General features: G+C 44.1%; 1 protein-coding gene across 6 annotated transcripts in view; it reads left to right on the top strand.

Annotated features, from left to right (window-relative positions):
• Positions 1–23,840, top strand: part of LOC106562829 (ral guanine nucleotide dissociation stimulator) — a 143,809-nt gene extending 119,969 nt beyond the window's left edge. For 5 of the 6 annotated variants that reach the window (XM_014127855.3, XM_082958055.1, XM_082958054.1 and 2 more), the window contains 10 exons: positions 4,889–4,966; positions 11,322–11,408; positions 11,499–11,531; positions 11,618–11,739; positions 11,964–12,056; positions 14,477–14,702; positions 15,024–15,098; positions 15,760–16,017; positions 16,146–16,260; positions 16,568–23,840. In XM_014127855.3, coding sequence (XP_013983330.1) covers positions 4,889–4,966; positions 11,322–11,408; positions 11,499–11,531; positions 11,618–11,739; positions 11,964–12,056; positions 14,477–14,702; positions 15,024–15,098; positions 15,760–16,017; positions 16,146–16,260; positions 16,568–16,743 — 1,263 coding nt within the window. In that variant the 3' untranslated portion in view covers positions 16,744–23,840. The remainder of the gene's footprint in view (positions 1–4,888; positions 4,967–11,321; positions 11,409–11,498; positions 11,532–11,617; positions 11,740–11,963; positions 12,057–14,476; positions 14,703–15,023; positions 15,099–15,759; positions 16,018–16,145; positions 16,261–16,567) is intronic. The other variant, XM_014127853.3, reaches the window with a different exon arrangement.
• Positions 23,841–24,383: the final 543 nt, after the last annotated feature.

The following is a 24,383-nucleotide window of genomic DNA, read 5'->3' as shown; positions in this document are numbered from 1 at the left end:
AGTCTGTTGTCAATTTGTTTACTGTAAAATAGCCTTATATGTGGTCAAACACAATTTTTTCCAAAAGTTTACAAAGCGTTTGTAACAGGCTGATTGGTCAGTTATTTGAGCCATTAAAGAGAGCTTTACTATTTTATTTATTTATTTAACCTTTATTTAACTAGGCAAGTCAGTTAAGAACAAATTCTTATTTACAATGACGGCCTACTATCCTTAGGTAGGTGTAATGGCTGTCAGGAGAGAGAGTTGACCAAGGTGCAGCGGAGTTAGTATACACTATACAAAACGAGAAAACTGACAGCCAAACAGTCCTGTCAGGTGCAAAACACTCAACAGAAACAATTACCCACAAAACCCAAAGGAAAAACATGCTCCTTATGTGTGACTCCCAATCAGCAACAACGAACTTCAGCTGTGCCTGATTGGGAGCCACACACGGCCCAAAACAAAGAAATACAAAAAACCTAGAAAACAAACATAGAACGCCCACCCAATGTAACACCCTGGCCTAACCAAAATAAAGAACAAAAAACCCCTCTCTATGGCCAGGGCGTTACAGTAGGGGAATAACTTTTGCTTCCCTCCAGGCCTGAGGGCACACACTTTCTAGTAGGCTTATATTGAATATATGGCAAATAGGTGTAGTGATATCGTCCACTATTATCCTCAGTAATTTTCCATCCAAGTTGTCAGACCCCGGTGCCTTGTCATTGTTGACAGACAACTATCATTTTTTAACCTCTTACAGTTCTTGTCTTTCATAATTTGGTCAGATATACTTCGATGTGTAGTGTCAGTGTTTGTTGCTGGCATGTCATGCCTAAATTTGCTAATCTTGCCAATTAAACAATAATTTAAATAGTTGGGAATATCAGTGGGTTTTGTGATGAATGAGCCATCTGATTCAATTAATGATGGAGTGAAGTTTGACGTTTTACCCCAAATTTCATTTAAGGTGCTCCAAAGCTTTTTACTATCATTCTTTATGTCCTTTATCTTTGTTTCATTGTGTAGTTTCTTCTTCTTTTTTTCAGTGATTTCAGTGATATGATTTTTTAATTTGCAGTACGTTTTCAAATCGGTTGTACAGCGAGACCTATTTGCCATTTTGCCTCATCACTCTCAACCAAACAATTGCTCAATTCCTCATCAATCCACAGGGATTTAGCAGTTTACAGTCATTTTCTTCATGGGTGCATGCTTATTAGTAACTGGAATAAGCAATTTCATAAATGTGTAAAGTGAAGCGTCTGGTTGCTCCTCATTACACACCATGTATCAATAAATATTATTTACATCAACAACATAGGAATCTCTACAAAACGTATTGTATGACCTCTTATACACTGTATTAGGCCCAGCCTTTGGAACTTTGGTTTTCCTAGATATGGCTACTACATTGTAATCACTACATCCGATGGATTTGGATACTGGTTTCAATCAAATTTCTGCAGCATTAGAAAACATGTGATCAATACATGTTGATGATTTCATTCTTGTGCTATTTATAACTACCCTGGTAGGTTGATTGATAACCTGAACCAGGTTGCAGGGACTAGTTACAGTTTGAAGCTTTCTCTTGAGTGGGCAACATGATGAAAGCCAGTCAATATTTAAATCACCCAGAAAATATAGCTCTATTGATATCACATACATTATCAAGCATTTCACACATGTTATCCAGATACTGACTGTTAGCACTTGGTGGTCTACAGAGACTATATTGAGCATACAGAGCCAATTTTGAGCAGGATTTCTCCTGCAGCTCCTCAGGTGTTTGATGCTGGTGTAAAACGTGCTTTTATAAGCCCATTCATTGCCCAACAATTTCAAATGCAATCGCCTGTTAAAAACTGTTTCTCTGGGTTCTCTATGGTGTATAGGTCAGAGCGTGACTAGGGGGGCTTCTAGCATTTCTATTTCTATGTTGGTATTTGTATGGTTCCCAATTAGAGGCAGCTGATTATCGTTGTCTCTAATTGGGGATCATACTTAAGTTGCCCATTGTTCCCACCTGTGTTGTGGGATATTGTTTTCAGTTAGTGCCTAAGTGCGCGCTGTACTGGACGTTTGTTCGTTCGTTCGTGTATTCTTTGTTGTTTTTGTTAAGTTTCACTTTGTAATAAAGTATGTGGAACTCTACGCACGCTGCGCCTGGTCCGCTCCTTTCGACGAACGTGACACATTCTGGAGAGCGACTCGCCTATATCGCCACACACCCCTCCCCCTCTTCTTGTCTCAACATTTTAAATTACACTCAAGACACATTATCTTCACACATATTTTAAAGATGCTTTTCACTGATAGCCGAAACTCAATAATCAGCTAGGCCTATTGTCACGCGCGCTGCCCAAATTGTGGGCTTCCCAAATAGACATAGGCATAGGCCTACGAGCTTGTGATTTGAAACAATCCACAGCAATTTTTTAAAAGAAGTGATTGATCCTCTATTCCTCTGTGGCTAAGTGATGCTTTCTGGTGAAGTATTTTGAATGATTTTATTTGTAGACGCAATTCTATGTATAGACAGGAGTAATATCATTTTGGCTCATTTATTTCCATTTACTTCCTTATTGCACCCACCGCTATGACATTTCTCTCCTGTTCTATTCGTTTTCATATTTCTTTTGTTGTCCAGAAGCCAAAGGAACAATCCCAGTCATATTACCTCTTTCTAAGTTTCTAACAGAGATTTTTATCTCTTTCACTTATGGAACCGCTATCAAGTGCGCTGTTTAGAATGGTGTTTTCCCAGGTGTTCTGTTTAGAATGGTGTTTTCCCAGGTGTGCTGTTTAGAATGGTGTTTTCCCAGGTGTTCTGTTTAGAATGGTGTTTTCCCAGGTGTGCTGTTTAGAATGGTGTTTTCCCAGGTGATCTGTTTAGAATGGTGTTTTCCCAGGTGTTCTGTTTAGAATGGTGTTTTCCCAGGTGTGCTGTTTAGAATGGTGTTTTCCCAGGTGATCTGTTTAGAATGGTGTTTTCCCAGGTGTTCTGTTTAGAATGGTGTTTTCCCAGGTGTGCTGTTTAGAATGGTGTTTTCCCAGGTGATCTGTTTAGAATGGTGTTTTCCCAGGTGCGCTGTTTAGAATGGTAGTTTCCCAGGTGTTCTGTTTAGAATGGTAGTTTTCCAGGTGCGCTGTTTAGAATGGTATTTTCCAAGGTGCGCTGTTTAGAATGGTATTTTCCCAGGTGCGCTGTTTAGAATGGTATTTTCCCAGGAGCGCTGTTTAGAATGGTGTTTTCCCAGGTGCGCTGTTTAGAATGGTAGTTTCCCAGGTGTTCTGTTTAGAATGGTATTTTCCCAGGTGCGCTGTTTAGAATGGTATTTTCCCAGGTGCGCTGTTTAGAATGGTGTTTTCCCAGGTGCGCTGTTTAGAATGGTGTTTTCCCAGGTGCGCTGTTTAGAATGGTATTTTCCCAGGTGCGCTGTTTAGAATGGTGTTTTCCCAGGTGCCTTGTTTAGAATGGTGTTTTCCCAGGTGCCTTGTTTAGAATGGTGTTTTCCCAGGTGCGTTGTTTAGAATGGTGTTTTCCCAGGTGCGTTGTTTAGAATGGTGTTTTCCCGCGAATCGCCTTATGGCAAAGGTTTGAAAATGACCTTTTATTGACTGCTTCATTACATGAGTTGTTGAGATGCATTACCTTAACATCCTGTTAAGATGCATTACCATAATCTAAATGTGATCTCTGTCATTCTGAGCACCGTGGGTTATGCACCCAATGCATATGGGTCATGTACATTTTGCAAATGGCCGGTAAATTAAAATCTTCCCGGTCACGTAGTCCGGCGTCACATTTTCCTAACAGAAACTCTGGCGCACCTGTATGTGTGTGCGTGCATGTGCATGCATTATGTATTTGGGGGGCAGAATCAATAAAGCATTAATAAATATGTTATACACACACACACTGCTCTGATCACAGTAGGCTATGATGGAGTCACCTTTTAGGCAGTTGAGTGATATGATTTCCTTTGTGTGGGGTCACACCCCTCTAGGACTACTCCTACACACACACTGATGGTGTCATAACTCAGGATCAGATGACAGGGTGTGGCTGACACACTACCCTGCAGTAACTAACAGGCCGTGTGACGTGCTTGGTGCCCAAAAAGGTCATTCTGAAATGAATTTGTGACACATAAAAACAAGACTTTATTCAGGTAGTTGAATGGACAGCAATACAATTTCTCCACCATCAAATTAAAAAAACAAAGTGTGGAATTCTGTCGTCAGGAGTTTCCTATCTTAATGCAATATCTTGGTGAAATGTCTGGTCATCTTCCCTATGAGAAGAGTTCTTACCTAACAATGTATGCACTTTGTGCACTTGGGAACATGATTCATTTAGCTAATCCATTATCAACTGTTATGTAACAGAACAGAATAGAACAGAACGATATAAAGGGCAGGTCATGGGTGGTTGGTCTTTACTTGGACGTGGGGGTGTGTTTGTTTGGAGGGATAGTAACTAAGCCCGCTTACGCACACATAGACCTCAAACCCTAACATTCCCCAAATTCCAAAGCAAACACACACAGATGTCAGGGCATCTAGAGGTAGCCGTTATGTGTGTATTAAGGATGGGTAGGTGTGTTATTGGGGGGTGGGGAATCCCCCAGTGACATCATAGCATGGTGGTAGGCTGTGCCAGTTGGGGATATCCCTATTCTGCCTGTTCCTCTGAAGTAGAATGTGGGAGTGTGTATGTTTACCATTTCATTGCTTGATAAAGGACAGGACGCTTTCCAGGAAAAAGGCGTGTATTCTTCCATTTAATTAACCATGTTAATCAAACAAAAACAGAAACCGGTGTTATTTGATCGCTGAAATAGGGGCTTAGGCATTTGATCTCACTGTGTTTTTGTTGTCTGTTCTCTCTGTCTAGGAGGGCACGTCCAAATTTGCCACCCTGGAAATAAACCCCAAACGAGCCCAGAAGAGACAGCAGCAACCCCGAGACCTGGTAAGGACATTAAGATAGAGGGAATGCAACAAAGGAGGGGGAGATGGACTGGACAGAGAGAGAGAGAGAGAGATAAAGGACTAAAAAGATTGATGAGGAAGATAGAAAAAGTGGCTTTAGGGAAATGGAGGATGACATGAAAAGCAGGGAGGGAGCGAAGAGAGAAATTAAATGACCTGGTAGACAGATTTAGAGAGAGAAGAGGGCAGGAGAAGAGAGTAAAGGGGAGCTCAAAAAATGAAAGTGAAAGCGTGACAGTCAGAGAGATAAAGAGAGAGAGGGATATAGAGGGAAAAGAGAGAAGACAGAGAGATGGAAAGAGAGACAGACAGGGAAAGAGAGAAGGGAGAGAGAGAGATCGAGATATACAGTTGAAGTTGGAAGTTTACAGTCATTAAAACTCGTTTTTCAACCACTCTTCTTGTTACCAAATTTCTTGTTAATTCAGCGTCTCGTCCCGTCAGCGGGATCAAAATCCAGGGAAAACTCCTAGCGACATTAGCATAACGAAATGTAATATATATTTTTTTCAAATATAGGACTGTCTCATATCGTTTTATAGATACACCTCTCCTGAATCGACCCACGTCGTCCGATTTCAAAAAGGTTTTACAGGAAAAGCAAATCATTAGATTATGTTAGAGGAGTCCATCGTAAAAGCAGCAACATAGCCATTTTCCGACCAACCACATGCATCACAAATAACCAAAAAACAGCTAAATGCAGCACTAACCTTTTACAAACTTCATCAGATGACACACCTAGGACATCATGTTACACAATGCATGCATTCTTTTGTTCATTAAAGTTCATATTTATATATGAAAACAGCATTTTACATCGGCGTCTGACGTTGACTAACTATTTTCCCGTCAAATGCAATCCGGGGAAAGAGCTACAATTTACTGAATTACTATTCGAAAACATGTTTAAAATGTAATATTGTCATTCTAAGATTTATAGATGAATATCTCTTGAAAGCACCTGTCATACCAGATTTAAAAATAACTTTACTGGGTAATCACACTTAGCGATAAAAGGGGATGCGATACTCAGAAAATTTGCTAGTAAATACAGCTCGGCGCCATCTTGGAACAATCGCATATCACATCTAATGTTGTATAATATTGTCAATAATCCCTTACCTTTAGTTGTCTTCATCAGAAAGCACTTCCAGGAATCCCAGGTCCACAACAGATGTATTTTCGGTCGAAAAAGTCCATCCTTTATGTTCCATTAGCTTGCTGTTGTTAGCGCGTCTGAATGGTGTATCCAAATACTCTGCCGGGCGCGCCACAGCCGTTTCGAAATAAATAAAAAATTCTCCCATTTAGGTTCGTTCAAACATGTCAAACGTTGTATAACATAAATCTTCAGGGCCTGTTTCAACAAGAGAGCCAATAAGATTCGAGGGGGATGATTTCATTGTGTTTCAAAACGTTTCCAAAGGTGGGGGTAGACAGGGCCGCCGGCGTCATAATGGTGATGGCCCTCCCCCTGTGACCAATTTCCAACGTGTTTCATTCACTGAGTTTCGACAGTAGAAGGCTTAAAACACTTTGTAAAGACTGGCGACATCTTGTGGAAGCAATAGGAAGTGCTCAAATAACGATAGCTCACGGTGTGAATAATAGGCAACGACGTGAAGTTGAGTCCACAATTCAGAATTCCACTTCCTGTTTCAATCGGTCTCGGGGTTTTGACTGCCATATGAGTTCTGTTATACTCACAGACACCATTCAAACTGTTTTAGAAACTTTAGGGTGTTTTCTATCCACAGGTATTAATTATATGCATATCCTAGCTTCTGAGTTTGATTAGTAGGCCATTGAAAATGGGCACGAATTTTTTCCAAAATGCGCTGTGGCGCCCCCTATCCTAGGGTAACGTCAAGAGGTTAACAAACTATAGTTTTGGCAAGTCGGTTAGGACATCTGCTTTGCATGACACAAGTAATTTTTCCAACAATTGTTTACAGACAGATTATTTCACTTATAATTATTATAATATTTCACTGTATCACAATTCCAGTGGGTCAGAAGTTTACATACACTAAGTTGACTGTGCCTTTAAACAGCTTGGAAAATTCCAGAAAATGATGTCACGGCTTTAGAAGCTTCTGATAGGCTAATTGACATCATTTGAGTCAATTGGAGGTGTACCTATGGATGTATTTCAAGGCCTACCTTCAAACTCAGTGCCTCATTGCTTGACATCATGGGAAAATCAGTCTGGTTCATCCTTGGGAGCAATTTCCAAACGCCTGAAGGTACCACGTTCATCAGTAACAAACAATTGTACGCAAGTATAAACACCATGGGACCACACAGCCATCATACCGCTCAGGAAGGTGACGTGTTCAGTTTCCTGGAGATGAACATACTTTGGTGCAAATCAATCCCAGAACAACAGTAAAGGACCTCGTGAAGATACTGGAGGAAACAGGTACAAAAGTGTCTACAAAACTAGTCCTATATCGACATAACCTGAAAGGCCACTCAGCAAGGAAGAAGCCACTGCTCCAAAACCGCCATAAAAAAGCCAGACTACGGTTTGCAACTGCACATGGGGACAAAGATCGTACTTTTTGAAGAAATGTCCTCTGGTCTGATGAAACAAAAATAGAACTGTTTGGCCATAATGACCATCATTATGTTTGGAGGAAAAAAGGGGATGCTTGCAAGGCGAAGAACACCATCCCATCTGTGAAGCACGGGGGTGGCAGAATCATGTTGTGGGGGTGCTTTGCTGCAGGAGGGTCTGGTGCACTTCACAAAATAGATGGCATCATGAGGAAAGAAAATTATGTGGATATATTGAGCAACATCTCAAGACATCAGTCAGGAAGTTAAAGCTTGGTTGCAAATGGGTCTTCCAAATGGACAATGACCCCAAGCATACATCCAAAGTTGTGGCAAAATGGCTTTAGGACAACAAAGTCAAGGTATTGGAGTGGCCATTACGAAGCCCTGACCTCAATCCTATAGAACATTTGTGGGCAGAACTGAGAAAGCGTGTGCCAGCAAGGAGGCCTACAAACCTGACTCAGTTACACCAGCTCTGTCAGGAGGAATGGGCCAAAATTCACCCAACTTATTGTGGGAAGCTTGTGGAAGGCTACCCAAAACGTTTGACCCAAGTTAAACAATTTAAAGGCAATGCTACCAAGTACTAATTGAGTGTATGTAAACTTCTGACCCACTGGGAATGTGATGAAAGAAATAAAAGCTGAAATAAATCATTCTCTCAACTATTATTCTGACATTTCACATTCTTAAAATGAAGTGGTGATCCTAACTGACCTAAGACAGGGAATTTTTACTTGGATTAAATGTCAGGAATTGTGAAAAACTGAGTTTAAATGTATTTGGCTAAGGTGTATGTCAACTTCCGACTTCAACTGTCTTGTTTCAAGAGACAGATGGAGAGAGAGAAGGAGGTGCCAGATGTAATGAAAGCACTCCCATCTTGGCCCTATAGATAAGACTGGCGGGAGTATTGGGTTTTGTCAATTAGCGCTCCACAAGCAGCCCCTCTCTCTGTCCTCACTGAACTCTGCTGACGCATTCACTTTAACACACACACACACACAACACAAACACACAGCGTACTATCACACAAGCACACAGGTGTGCATAGTCATTCATGCACACACACATACACACAAACAAAACGCTCTCCTCTTGCCCTTTCACTCTCACTCGTCTTCTCCACTTTAAAATCACTGTCTTTGAAATTGGCCCACTTTGTAGCAAATGACTGTCATGGATGCATCTAATGTAGATAGCTTAGAGGAGCAGTATTTTTCTTTTCAAAATGAAGGGGTTCATAGTTATTTGCTCTCTCTCTGTGGTGGATAGAAGGGAGACACACCTCTAGTGGTTATTTATGGAATCACTCTTACTCGTAAAATGCTCACAGCTCAATTTACAGTCGTGGCCAAAAGTTTTCAGAATGACACAAATATTAATTTCCACAAAGTTTTCTGCTTCAGTGTCTTTAGATATTTTTGTCAGATGTTACTATGGAATACTGAAGTATAATTACAAGCATTTCATAAGTGTCAAAGGCTTTCATTGACAATTACTTGAAGTTGATGCAAAGAGTCAATATTTGCAGTGTTGACCCTTCTTTTTCAAGACCTCTGCAATCCGCCCTGGCATGCTGTCAATTCATTTCTGGGACACATCCTGACTGATGGCAGCCCATTCTTGCATAATCAATGCTTGGAGTTTGTCAGAATTTGTGGGTTTTTGTTTATCCACCCGCCTCTTGAGGATTGACCACATGTTCTCAATGGGATTAATGTCTGGGGAGTTTCCTGGCCATGGACCCAAAATATAAATGTTTTGTTCCCCGAGCCACTTAGCTATCACTTTTGCCTTATGGCAAGGTGCTCCATCATGCTGGAAAAGGCATTGTTCGTCACCAAACTGTTCCTGGATGGTTGGGAGAAGTTGCTCTCTGAGGATGTGTTGGTACCACTCTTTATTCATGGCTGTGTTCTTAGGCAAAATTGTGAGTGAGCAAAACTCCTTTGGCTGAGAAGCAACCCCACACATGAATGGTCTCAGGATGCTTTACTGTTGGTATGACACAAGACTGATGGTAGAGCTCACCTTGTCTTCTCCGGACAAGCTTTTTTCCGAATGCCCCAAACAATTGGAAAGGGGATTCATCAGAGAAAATGACTTTACCCCAGTCCTCAGCAGTCCAATCCCTGTACCTTTTGCAGAATATCAGTTTGTCCCTGATGTTTTTCCTGGAGAGAAGTGGCTTTTTTGCTGCCCTTCTTGATACCACGCCATCCTCCAAAAGTCTTCACCTCACTGTGCATGCAGATGCACTCACACCTGCCTGCTGCCATTCCTGAGCAAGCTTTGTACTTGTGGTGCCCCGATCCCGCAGCTGAATCAACTTTAGGAGACGGTCCTGGCACTTGCTGGACTTTCTTGGGCGCCCTGAAGCCTTCTTCACAACAATTGAACCGCTCTCCTTGAAGTTCTTGATGATCCGATAAATGGTTGATTTAGGTGCAATCTTACTGGCAGCAATATCCTTGCCTGTGAAGCCCTTTTTGTGCAAAGCAATGATGACGGCACGTGTTTCCTTGCAGGTAACCATGATTGACAGAGTAAGAACAATGATTCCAAGCACCACCCTCCTTTTGAAGCTTCCAGTCTGTTATTCGAACTCAATCAGCATGACAGAGTGATCTCCAGCCTTATCCTCATCAACACTCACACCTGTGTTAACGAGAGAATCACTGACATGATGTCAGCTGGTCCTTTTGTGGCAGGGCTGAAATGCAGTTGAAATGTTTTTTGGGGGATTCAGTTCATTTGCATGGCAAAGAGGGACTTTGCAATTAATTGCAATTCATCTGATCACTCTTCATAACATTCTTGTCAGGGATTTCTTTGTCGGAGGACGATATGGCGAAATCATCATCGGAAAATGAGGACCAATATGCAGCAGAGTTGAGATGGTTCATTTTGAACTTTTAATAAATTCCAAAACGAACATACAAAATAACAAAAACGAACGCACGATACACTGACAATCCTGTTAGGTTTACACACACTAAACATGGAACAATCTCCCACAAATACACAGACAAACACACCCAACTAATATAGGACTTCCAATCAAAGGCAACACCACACAGCTGCCTTCAATTGGAAGTCCACCCCAATTAACTCAACATAGAAACAGCTCAACCAGACTACACATAGAAATACATCAACATAGACCATAACTCAAAACCCGGAAATAATAAATCAAAAGCCCTCCTAACTAACACACCACCCTGAACCACATAAAACAAATACCCTCTGCCACGTCCTGACCAAACTAAAATGACAATTAACCCTTATACTGGCCAGGACATGACAATTCTGGAGTATATGCAAAGAGCCATCATACAAACTGAGGCAGCAGACTTTGTGAAAATTAATATTTGTGTCATTCTCAAAATCTTTGGCCACGACTGTAGTAGCAACTTTACAGTTTCATTTGACTGTAATTACAGTGTAGTCATATGATCAGTTGTGCAATTATTAAACTGGGAACAATAGCCAACTGGAGACAGTTCATTAACCTAATCATTGTACACAGAGGGAGATTAATAAATATGTGTATTTATTTTCATCTACATGTGTCCTCAGCGGGGAAAAAGTCTGTAATGCTCACAAACAAACACACACACACACACACACACACACACACACACACACACACACACACACACACACACACACACACACACACACACACACACACACACACACACACACACACACACACACACACACACTAACCCCAGTCTCTGTCTGCCTTTGTGTGTGTATTTCAGAGTGTGATGCAGGGGACCATTCCCTACCTGGGTACTTTCCTGACAGACCTAGTCATGATGGATACTGCCATGAAGGACTACCTGGACGTGAGAGTCACACACACGCGCGCATGCATGCATGAACACACACCTTCTTAAACAATTTCTGTTCTAAAGAACATATTTTCTTGCTTACAGGGAGGGCTGATACATTTTGAGAAGAGGAGGAAGGTAAGAAATGCAACATGTATTTAATGTGTGATGATGATGACGATGAACACTGCACACTTACCCTTATATTTCCTCTGGTCTTGTAGGAATTTGAGGTGATTGCCCAGATCAAGCTTCTGCAGCTGGCCTGCAACAATTATAACTTCACCCGCAACAAGCGTTTCCGACAGTGGTTCTCCGGTGTGGACAAACTCACTGAGGCCGAGAGGTAAGAGAAAGAATAGAGAGTATTCTGTTAGAAATACATGAAATAGTATTTTCATAAACACCAGAAATAGATTATGCTGGGTGTGACAAACAGTATGCATTATAATGGAAGGGTGGGAGAGGGGAGAGGATTATGAGAGGGACAGTGGAAGAGAGGGAAGGGGAGGACTAGACACTTGAAAAGACAGGAACACACACATACTCTTCGTCATGTGCTTTCCACAGCTACAGTCAGTCGTGTGAGATCGAGCCGCTGTCGGAGTCAGCCTCAAATACTCTGAAAAAGAAGAACACAGGAATCATCAAACGCTGGAGCGAGTGAGTCAAGAAATAAATCCTCCCAAAATTATTGCAGAAAGTATTTCTGTTCAATGGGTGCAATATGGGTCCGATTCAGTCTTAGGAAATGTACACCTTTTAGACTTACCTTACTCATTCGCGTAACGTGCTCTGCAGGTGCTACCTTGCGTTCTCTTAATAAATGTTATTAAACAACTGAAAACCCTCACACTTGTTGGGCAAAGGATTTTCTCATGGAGTTTTCATACAATAGGGTTTTCAGTATCTTAAGCCATCCCTTTAAATAAGTGTACCTTTTTAGTTAGAATTTTGTCAACAGAATCACTAGAATATATCGAGAGAACAGGTTCAGAATATTAGGGATCAATGAAAGAAAGCTATCTAAATATATGCATATTCATCTCTGTTTCAGCACCAATTGGTAGATTTAAAAAGACTCTGATCTTGTAGATTATTTAGGTTTAGTAAAGTATTTATGAATCATAGAAAACAGATTTGGAGAGCCTTTACGCACAAAAGAAAGATTAATTCTGAAAATTGCCACATTCATTTCTTCAACCCATTGTAATGTTGGAAGATTAGTGTACATAGAATTATAGTAGGGAGAATAGTGTTCAATAGTAGGCTATACCCTCCTCTATTGCCTGCACTAACCATGGAACTGTGTGATGACACAGCCAAGTACTGCGCCATGCGTTGGGTTCAAACTGTTACGGCTTGGTCTGCGCTCCATAACGATGTAATTAGCCTACATGTATTATCAACTAAAAATATTATCAACTGTTACTAATGATCCTCAGCAACAACCACACGGCCGTGATGGTGTTTACAGAGGAGGCAAATGAAGGTAAAGGAAACAATGTAATTAAATGATCATGTAGGCTTAACCAAATGAAGGGAAGCGATGTTCAATACTTATAGTGGCTAATATTTAACATGATAGAAATAGGGAACAGAGGATGTCGGGGTAGCCTATAATTAAGACATTCGAGAGTGCCCACTTTACTGTGGGAAAGTTGATATGTTGATATGCTTCAGTTTGTTGCCATATGACTGGTTTCACATTTGTCTCCAGCGACCATAATAAGACATTATAGATCTAAAACATGTGTAATTTATATTTACAATCCCCATATCCAAATGGATTACTCATTTACTTACCTCTGATCAATAGCTCTTGTAAATTATAAATTACAGTGCATGGAAAATTGTGTTATTTCAATTGAAAAAATTAAGTAGATACTTTTCCCACTTGGAACCAGTATGTTCTCTCGACCTTATTCATGGTTTCATCGCACGTTAAGGTGGTAGAATTATTAGGAATTAGTCAAGGTCAGAATATGGTGTATCTGTAGACACACCTCAAGTTTCCAAGTTTTAATGTCACATGCAAGTACACTGAAATGCCTTTCTTGCAAACTCAAAACCCATCAATGCAATAATCAAAAACAATGTATTACCAGAGTAAATAACTCACGGACACTAGAGAAGGTTAACCAAGTTTAATTCTTCCCAAAGGGTCGATACAGCTGCATTCAGACAAAAACATGTTCCCACCATCACAAGTATATATGCTCCACTTTAGGCCCTCCTCCTTCTCTCCAATCCTTATGGTTCCACAGGAAGACGGAAATAGGGTAATAAACCATCATTTCTACCTTCAGGGGATCTGACCTGACCTCAACCCCTCCTTCGCCTAATCCACATATGTCCATCCGCTTCCCCTATAGCAATCCTGTGACTTCCTCCCGTCCACCAAACACATTCCAAAGCCATCTGTCTCCTACAGATAACCATTAACTTCGGATATAAAAACCAGCCTCTTTCACTCCTTTATATGCTATGCTTCTGAGTATTACAATATTCCAAGTTTCACCCAGAATCTATCATAAGTAAGTAAGCTAACTAGATACAGGAAATATATTTTTTAAGTCAGTTCCAATACCATATTTACAATGTGCATGGATACTGGAGTGATGGAGGTAGATGAGTATAGCAGTAAGGGGACAAGGCAACAGGATATAAGATAAGCAGAGTAGAAGCAGTTTGTATGTGAGTGGGTGTGTACTGTAGAGTCAGTTTAAATGTGTGTGCATATTATGTGTAAGTGAGCAAATGATGGAGTGAGTGTTTGTGTGTGTGTTCATTTATTCCATCTCCACCTCAACCCAATGGCGGGTGAATAGCATGCTGTTCTCATGCTTAAGTTCAAGGTCAGAATACGTGTATCGAGAAAAGTGCATAAAAAGGGAATTACATTCCAATTACGCATGCTTAACTCGGGTCGGAATTCCCCCCTAATGATTTGCAGTCTATTTGTGTCAATGTTTTATTTATTTTACTCATTCTTCTTTCTCTTACTCTTCCTCTCATTCTGCATTTTCTTTTCCATCTCTCCCTCCTCCCTCTCCCTCCCATTCCTTCACTCCCTCTTTCAGTCGCCAGCCGGCCAGCTCGGAGCCAGGCTACTGCAGTGCGGGCAGCTCTCACTCCAAGTCCTTTGACCAGCTGCGCTACGCCCCCTGCCTGGGGGGCTCAAGTGGAGGTGGAGGGGGTGATGGAGCGGACTCCCTGAGCGTCACCTCAGCCGGCTCCAGCAGCTCCGACGTCGAAGAGATAAATATCAGCTTCATCTCGGACTCGCCTGACGCCCACGAACGAAAGGTGAGAAAGATGTTTTATTTATCAATTTAACCTTCATTTATACAGGAAGGTAAGTTAAGAATACACTCCTATTTACAATGAAGACATGTCAGAGGACAGTGTGCTATTGAATTCTGTCATTGTTGATGTCTGTAAGCAGGAAGTTGCTCCACTGTGTAAGATGATGATGACATATCATTGAGTCTACCTTTAAAGACCATGATACCAGTATGATCACTATAGCGGTACTACTGTCATAGCATATTCTAACTCTTCCAGCCCACAAGAAACAGCCCATGTGAAGCCCACAGGTGACTGTAGCTCTTAATTCCTTTTCTGTAGACCTCCACGCCTTCCGTAAAACATTCCAATTCCACGTTAGGGAAGTGCGGCCCCTTGCCTGACCTGGCACCCACGGTACTATTTACTACTTCCTGTACCATATTTCTGTTTCATCTACACTAGCTTGTGGCACAGCCATTTTACACTACCATTAGAGGAGTGTGCTGTTTGCACTGTTTCTATCTATCTGTGTGACGTCACCATTACATCATCCCTGTAGCCATTTGTTGGGCGAGAATGGCGTGTGCATGTTGAGTAGTTTTCGAATGTGTGCAGGTGTCGAATCGATTTATGCGTCTGCTCACTTTGATCATCACCGCACTTTGACCTGTTTTTTTGACTGGTTTCATTTGTTGTGTCTTTAATTGGAGATGAAGAGTTTACCTTGTATCCATACTGCTCATAACAACTCAATTGAAGTAGCATTGTGAGTTTCACCTGGTCGCACATTCATCACTCCACATTTTTCATTGTGTTTTCTACATGCATGTCATGTTAGTGGCATGTTCAAGTCATGCAAGCACTATCCCATTACTCATAATGTAAAACAACACCAGTCTCAATTCCAGTGTTCCCAAATGTTTGTCAAAATACACTGGAATTTATTCAACAGTTTCCAAACATGTTAAATGTATCTGTTTAAAATGCATTGCTTTCCTTGATTGCATTTCAATAGTCTTAAGTGGCACTGTGGTCTAACCTGTGCTGTCCCCCTTCTCTCTTGGTCTCTCTCCAGTTCTGGGAGTCCACTTCTCTGTCCTCCTTGGACGCCTCTGGTGTGGGATCTGGCTCGGGCTCCAGCAGCGCCTCCTCCTCCTCCATGTCCTCCACGCCCGTGGTAGGGGCTGGCTCCCGCTCACACAAGCGCTCCGTGTCGGGTGTGTCCAACTACTCGTCGCTGTCACTGCCCCTCTACAACCAGCAGGTGGACGATTGCTGCATCATCCGGGTCAGCCTGGACGTGGACAACGGCAACATGTACAAGAGCATCCTGGTGAGCTGCCGCGTTGGTGATGATTACAGTAGATTAGAAAGAGAAATTCCCTGCCAATGTGTTTGGTGGTTGTGGGGTCTGGTTGAGCCAATCCCAATGTCTCAATGTGGTCATAATGTGATCTCCAGGTGACCAGTCAGGACAAGACGCCGGCGGTGATCAGGAAGGCCATGGTGAAACACAACCTGGACCGGGAGAGAGCGGAGGACTACGAACTGCTGCAGAAGATCTCTGAGGAGAAAGGTCAGTCAGCTGTCTGTCATGCTCACCTCAAGACTTTGAGCGGAACCTGAAAGATACAAACCTCAGAGTTGATGCATTTTGAACTACATTACAAAGTTACAAACATTTCAGTGTTCCTAACCCATTTCCAATGTGTTCCTATCTCTGGTCCTACTGTACGTTTTAGAAATATCTGCACACTGTAAGTCTTGTCTAACAATCTCTCCGTCCATCTTCTCAACCAGATTTTAACATTCCATCTTGCCTGTTGGTTCAATGTGTCTTTTAACCATACCTGTGTTTCTTTTGCACCCCCTTCCCTCCACAGAGCTGAAGATTCCAGACAATGCCAACGTTTTCTATGCCATGAACTCCTCGGCCAACTACGACTTTGTCCTGAAGAAACATGGCTTCCCCAAGGTGTGCCGGACCAAGCACGTGGCCAGCTCGACACTGCCGCGCATGAAACAGAAAGGCCTGAAAATCGGCAAGGGCATCTTCTGAGGGGCTACACCATGTCCTCGCCCACCTCCCGCTTCCTGCTGGGCTCTCTGGGTGCCATCTTTTAGTACTACCCTTGCTGTGCCATGGTAGAGGGGCCAGCCACCAGCTCGGTCTTGTGTTCGGCGTCTGAGCGTCAATGCCTCAGAGGACTAATACAGCTGAGTGGGATGGAAAGCCCTATAGGCCAATGAACTTGCACAAATCACTTCCTGTTAGCTTCAGCTCTCTGTGGACATCCTAATCGAGAGTGAGCACTCAAGAGGGAAAACTGAGGGAAAATGGTAAGTGTATTTCCTCCAGGTGCATCTGAAAAGGCCTTCCCTCTAAAGGAGTTACACTCCCTATCATTTCTACAGAACCCTCCCTCAGCAGATGCAGCGTGTGTGTGTGTGTGTGTGTGTGTGTGTGTGTGTGTGTGTGTGTGTGTGTGTGTGTGTGTGTGTGTGTGTGTGTGTGTGTGTGTGTGTGTGTGTGTGTGTGTGTGTGTGTGTGTGTGTGTGTGTGTGTGTGTGTGTGTGCGTGTGTGCGTGTGCGTGCGTGCAAAGTACTCAAGCACTCAGAGAAAGAGCGAGAGAGAGATGGACAGAGATGGAAACATGAATGTTGTATTGTGAAATGAACCGTGGTCTTTAAATGTCTAGTCGTTTTGTTCCATGTAGTGTAAAGAAAAAAAGAAGAATGAAAGGACTGTTCTTCTTGTCTGCTCCCTCCTTTATTTCTCTCTTTCATTAAGGCCTTTTTTCCTTGTGTACCAGGGTAGGGGTCAACTTCATTTCAATTCAGTTCAATTCAGGAGATAAATGAAAGAGAGGAAAAGAAAGAACTGAAATTAAAACATACTGGTCCACTCCGCGTGTGCCAAAGAACAGAGAAGAGTGGACTATGATATATGATCGTAGACCGTTTTTGGGAGCATGGAGATTGCAGTGGGGGAGTGAGTTTGCTTGCTGTTGAGAGATTCCTTGCACAGATGTGTGATTATCTGTCTATGACTCTGATAGAAGATAATCTGATATGACGAGTCCTTGGTTTGTAGTACCCCATGTTTATCCATTTCTTACAGTATTGCAGCACTTAGGATCAAACCTAACGTCCCTAATTATCAGCAGCCATGTCAGTGGTATTGTGGATTACAGTGTTAAAGCCTGTGTTCATGCTCAAAGGGTTTTCTGAAATGATTGACTTTTTGACTGTGACCGTGTCACACTGTGGCCAGTGCATGACAATAAACATTCTAAAAGGGACACAGGATTGGGTCTCTATCAGATGGCAGGCTATATGTAGGCTGGCTATACTTTACTTCATACTGTGCCAACCTGAACCATAGTGTGCTGGCTGGCTCTGATATTTTATTTTAACATGGTCCTTTCCAGCACAGTTCCAGCAACTATGGTTGATGCATAACTAGGCCAGCGCAGTACAGCTTGGCTCAGCTCAGTACAGTAGTGTAAAAAGGGTATGTCAACTGCCACAACAGTTTGAAACATTGAATTTACATTTCACAACACATCCTTGATGTGCCTAATAGTAAAGCCATGGAAATGTTTTCAGGTGCTATAATGATAGTTTTTCATATGTCACTTATCATAAGGATGGGTGGTCATAGGGGAGTGGCTATATGGACACTCCTGGTGCCCAAATTGATGACGTTTGTTGTGCAGTGAGAGTCGAGTGGTGACGAACGGATTCGGTTCAGTCATTTCAGACAGTCTTCCTGATGAGCCGTTCCCAGCAAGCTAGTTTAATGCTTGTGGCAAAAAATTTCAGCGAGAACTTGAAACTTGTCGGCCGAAGTTGGGACTTGGGAGTGTTCAGAATCCTTTAGTTTTTGTCAAATTATTTATTTTACAAAATGTAACGTTAGAGGTTAATGTCGTAGTAGTACATTTTCGGTGAAAATCACTATTGGCTACACTATCTACTTCCCTATCCTTACTGCGGCAAGCGGGAGAGAAGGACATGGTGCCCTGTGTTGCGTTGGCTTGCAGTGCAAACTCTCCCCATTGAGCAGTGTAGACTGCATAACGGTGACATCCATCTAGATTACTACCAACATTACATAGTTAATGTTGGTAGTTATTTTTCATGTAGGCTGCTATCCTACTCAAAATAAAATCAAGTGGGATGGAACAAATTGGAGATGGTGACCAAATCCAGATTACCAATACTACAAGTTATTTCTCCCTCGCCCATCCCTTTCTTTTACAAGTTTTAACTAGCGCCACGCTGCTGCTGTTGCCAGCTAGCCAGCATAAACTAGCTGGGAAGGGCCTATCAGGACGATTGACTGAACCAAATCCACACTCGACTCTCAGCTGCGCGACATATGTCTATCACGTTTTAAGGTATGACCCAGGTGCAGACAGTGTTGAAGAAACAAAAGTTTATTCTTTAAACGGAGGCAGGCAAACAACAGGTCAAGGCAGGCAGAGGTCAATAATCCAGAGAGAGTGTAAGGCACCGGAACAGCAGGCGGGCTCAGGGTCAGGGTCAGGTGAGGCAGAGGTCAGTAATCCAGAGTAGAGGCAAAGGTACTGTCACGGCTGTCTAGGACCAGTGGAGATGTGGAATCAGGAGCAGGAGACAGAGGGCCGGAGCAACTGTGTTTTAATAATAATAGCAACATGCAATAGCCGTAGCCGCGTACCCCTCCCAGTCCACGAGGTACTGCAGGCCCCCTACCCGACGTCGGGAGTCCAGGATGGCTCGGACTGTGTACGCCGGGGCCCCCCCGATATCCAGGGGGGGCGGGGGGACCACCAGCACCTCATCGTCCTGCAGTGGACCAGCTACCACCGGCCTGAGGAGAGACACATGAAACGAGGGGTTAATGCGGTAATATGAAGGGAGTTGTAACCTGTAACACACCTCGTTTATCCTCCTCAGGACTTTGAAAGGCCCCACAAACCGCGGACCCAGCTTCCGGCAGGGCAGGCGGAGAGGCAGGTTCCGGGTCGAGAGCCAGACTCTGTCCCCCGGATTATACACGGGGGCGTCACTGCGGTGGCGGTCAGCGCTCTCCTTGTGTCGTTCACCAGCCCTCCTTAGGCACTCCTGGACACCATTCCAGGTCTCCTGAGAGCGCTTCACCCATGCCTCCACCGCAGGAGCCTCCGTCTGGCTCTGTTGCCATGGCACCATGACCGGCTGATACCCCAATACCACCTGGAAGGGTGACAGGTTGGTAGAGGAGTGGCGCTGAGAGTTCTGGGCCATCTCGGCCCATGGCACGAACTGCGCCCACTCCCCTGGCCGGTCCCGGCAATACGACCGCAGGAACCTGCCCACATCCTGGTTAATGCGCTCTACCTGCCCATTACTCTCGGGGTGGAACCCCGAGGTCAAGCTGACCGAGACCCCCAGCCTCTCCATAAACGATCTCCACACCCTGGACGTGAACTGGGGACCCCGATCAGATACGATGTCCTCGGGCACCCCATAGTGACGGAAGACATGGGTGAACAGGGCCTCCGCGGTCTGCAGGGCCGTAGGAAGACCGGGCAAAGGGAGCAGACGGCAGGACTTAGAGAACCTGTCCACAACGACCAGGATCGCCGTATTCCCCTGGGACGGCGGGAGATCCGTGAGGAAATCCACCGAGAGGTGGGACCAAGGCCGCTGTGGAACGGGGAGGGGCTGTAATTTCCCTCGAGGCAGGTGCCTAGGAGCCTTGCACTGAGCGCATACCGAACAGGAAGAGACATAACGCCGAACATCCTCAGCCAAGGTGGGCCACCAGTACCTTCCCTTCAGGCCCCGCACTGTCCGTTCCACCCCAGGATGACCCGAGGAGGGTAGAGTGTGGGACCATCGGATCAGGCGATCGCGAACACCAAGTGGAACGTATTTCAGGCCTACGGGACACTGCAGTGGAGTGGGTTCTGACCGACCCGCCCGCTCGATGTCTGCATCCACCTCCCATACCACCGGTGCCACCAGACAGGAGGCGGGAAGTATGGGAGTAGGATCGATGGTCCGCTCCTCGGTGTCGTAGAGACGCGACAGTGCGTCAGCTTTCCGGTTCCGGGAACCTGGAATGTACGAGAGGGTAAAGTGAAACCTCGTAAAAAACATGGCCCACCTTGCCTGACGGGGATTAAGCCTCCTCGCTGCCCGAATATACTCCAGGTTACGGTGGTCGGTCCAGATGAGAAAAGGGTGACGTGCCCCCTCAAGCCAATGTCTCCACACCGTCAAAGCCCTGACCACGGCTAACAGCTCCCGGTCCCCCACATCATAGTTGCGCTCCGCCGGGCTCAGCTTCTTAGAAAAGAAGGCACATGGGCGGAGCTTCGGAGGAACGCCCGAGCGCTGCGATAGCACAGCTCCTACCCCAGCCTCGGACGCGTCCACCTCCACTATGAATGGCAAGGAGGGGTCCGGATGCGCCAGGACGGGTGCGTTGGTAAACAGAACCTTAAGACGATGGAAGGCTCTGTCCGCCTCTGCTGACCATCGTAGCCGCACCGGCCCCCCCTTCATTAGTGAGGTAATGGGAGCCGCCACCTGGCCAAAACCCCGGATAAACCTCCGATAATAATTAGCAAACCCCAAGAACCGCTGCACCTCCTTCACAGTGGTTGGGGTTGGCCAATTACGCACAGCCGTCACGCGGTCACACTCCACCTCCACCCCCGAGGTGGAAATGCGATATCCTAGAAATGAGACGGCTCGTTTGGAGAACTCACATTTCTCAGCCTTGACGTATAGGTTATGCTCCAGCAGCCGCCCAAGCACTTTACGCACCAGGGACACATGCTCGGCGCGTGTGGCGGAGCAAATCAGGATGTCATCGATGTACACCACCACACCCTGCCCGAGCATGTCCCGAAGGACCTCATCCACAAAGGATTGGAAGACAGCGGGAGCGTTCTTTAACCCATACGGCATGACGAGGTACTCATAATGGCCCGATGTGGTACTAAATGCGGTTTTCCACTCGTCTCCATCTCGGATACGCACCAGGTTATATGCGCTCCTGAGATCTAATTTCGTGAAGATGCGCGCCCCGTGAAATGACTCCACTGCCGTAGCAATGAGAGGTAGCGGGTAACTGAAACCCACTGTGATAGCATTTAGACCTCTATAGTCAATGCACGGGCGCAGACCTCCCTCCTTCTTCTTCACGAAAAAAAAGCTTGAGGAGACGGGGGACTTAGATGGCCGAATGTATCCCTGTCTCAAGGACTCAGTGACGTATGTATCCATAGCCACCGTCTCCTCCTGAGACAGAGGATACACGTGACTCCTAGGAAGAACCGCGTCGGCCTGGAGGTTTATCGCACAATCCCCTCGTCGATGTGGGGGTAATAGAGTCGCCTTCGTCTTACTGAAGGCGATAGCCAAATCGGCATACTCTGACCAGTGGAGATGTGGAATCAGGAGCAGGAGACAGAGGGCCGGAGCAACTGTGTTTTAATAATAATAGCAACACGCAATAGCCGTAGGGCACAGGGCGCGTGGCGAAGTCCGCCAGGTGAAAACACCTTCCCAAAATAAGCGCACTGAAAAGAAAAAGCGCACGGGTCGCAGCCCGGCAATATAATAGACAATAACAGTTTTCCAATCGCAACTGTCCTGAGTGGACAATAAACAATCCCGCACGAGAACCCCAACTGAAAATACACACTAAATAACCCCCCACTAATGACAAACACAAAACAGGTGCAAGATACAGACAAAACCAAAAGACACAGAAACAACGATCGGTGGCAGCTAATAGGCCGGCGACGACGACCGCTGAGCGCCGCCCGACCGAGGAGGGGCGCCACCTTCGTTAGATACTGTGACAGGTACAGGATGGCAGGCAGGCTCAGGGCAGGCAGACAGGCTCAGGGCAGGCAGAAAAGGTAAAAACTGTGAAACTAGAAAACAGGGACTATAGCGAAGACAGGAGCAATGGAAACCGCTGGTAGGTTTGAACGAACAAAACGAACTGGCACAGACAGACAGAAAACACAGGTATAAGTACCCAGGGGATAGTGAGGAAGATGGGCGACACCTGGAGGGGGTGGAGACAAGCACAAGGATAGGTGAAACAGATCAGGGCGTGACAATGTCATCCATTTGAGTACCAGGTGTGTCCTTATAGCCTCTCCCTAGTCACATTATGTAAGTACTGCATTATGAATACATTCAACTGTGCTGGTTGGTGACAATGATGTTTGTGAATATTGGAGTCCGGGAGTCTACTGCCCTTATGTCATTCGCTGGACTTCATATCGGTGGTGTTGATGGAAGTTGCCCCTAAGCCCTGATTCAAGGTCAGCTTTATTCCTATGTCCTATGACCAAGGTTAGGATTGAGGTTGGGAATGCTAAACCTAGATCTGTGGTTAAAGACAACTTCTGTAATGCGTCAATGAATTAGGGATGGATCCTTTGTCCACATCTCAAACTTTTGTGTAAGTTCCCAGTAAATGTGTGGGTGTAAGTGAGAGTTCATCCCGGAATGTGTGCTTATTGTTTCTCTTTTTTGCGAATGTCTTTGTGTGCCCTCCCCAGGTACCCAGAATATCTATTTATCAGAGAGAGGGGGGGGATCTGTCATAAAGATGTCAACATTTCAGGTTTCACAAATGTTAGTCTGTGTGTGTGTGTGAAAGAGACTCTCTTCTGTGTCTGTGTTGTTTTTGGTAGAAGTAAGGGCCAAAGACTGCACCGATCAAACTAAGTTAGTCCCTCTCAGAAACACTGCCTGATCTCCATCACTGTCAAAGACTCAGAACTCTCTAACGATTACCTGTTCAATGTTTTTTCTATGTTCTTTTTGTATTTTTTGTATTATAAAAGATTCAATGTCCTTTGTACTTTAGATTTTTTGTGTGTGTTTGCTTTATTTATTAACTTGTAAATACTTTTGTAGCATTCTACATTTTGTTTCTTTTCCCATGCAATTACAAATTAATATGTAAATATATATGCGATGGTTATACCACTGTATTTGCAGGTCCACTTGTCTCCATATCCCTTTGACTTTGGTTGTTTTATGTCAATCCTGTCTTTTGTATAATGGTCAGTTTTGATATTGCTTTCCCCCTTATTGCGCTGTTTGTAATGGAGAAAAACCCACCTAATAAACACTTACCATGTGTCAAATCATCTGCATTTGTCTCTACTGTACTACACTGTATATAAGAATACCCCACTGAAAAACATTTTAATGGGTATACATAGGCATTCATAACACCTTTGAGGTTTCCTCAGGTCATGACACCACTGAGAGCTGCAGTATGGTTCATAAAATCTTTATTCAACAACCATGGAGTGACGTTTTCAAAATAAGTTGCTTTCAATACAATGGAACAAAATAGTAAAACAACTGGGATATCAAAAGATGTCAAATATCATTAAATTCTACATCAAATCAAATGCAAGCTCTGTGTACAGATACAATACATCAGTTCAAATGTCCTGTTGAACAAATTAGCAGTGACTACTGTTGCTCAGAAACTCACTTACTGCTCTTTGTTACGGGCTCGATTCAATCAGTATCGCAGAAGATCCGTGGTATAGTGCAATTGAAATGTAAAGGTAAATTACGATTGAGCCAACATATGTAGCGTTTACCGTGAATGCAATCACGCGAACCCTAGAACATTGCCTTTAAATGTCAATTGTGATACAGATTGAATGTAAATT

The sequence above is a fragment of the Salmo salar genome, chromosome 11, assembly GCF_965601325.2.
Source record: "Salmo salar chromosome 11, fSalSal1, whole genome shotgun sequence".
NCBI classification, from domain to species: domain Eukaryota; kingdom Metazoa; phylum Chordata; class Actinopteri; order Salmoniformes; family Salmonidae; genus Salmo; species Salmo salar.
Note: the sequence above shows the minus strand (reverse complement) of the source record. Positions and strands in the feature narration are given on the sequence as shown.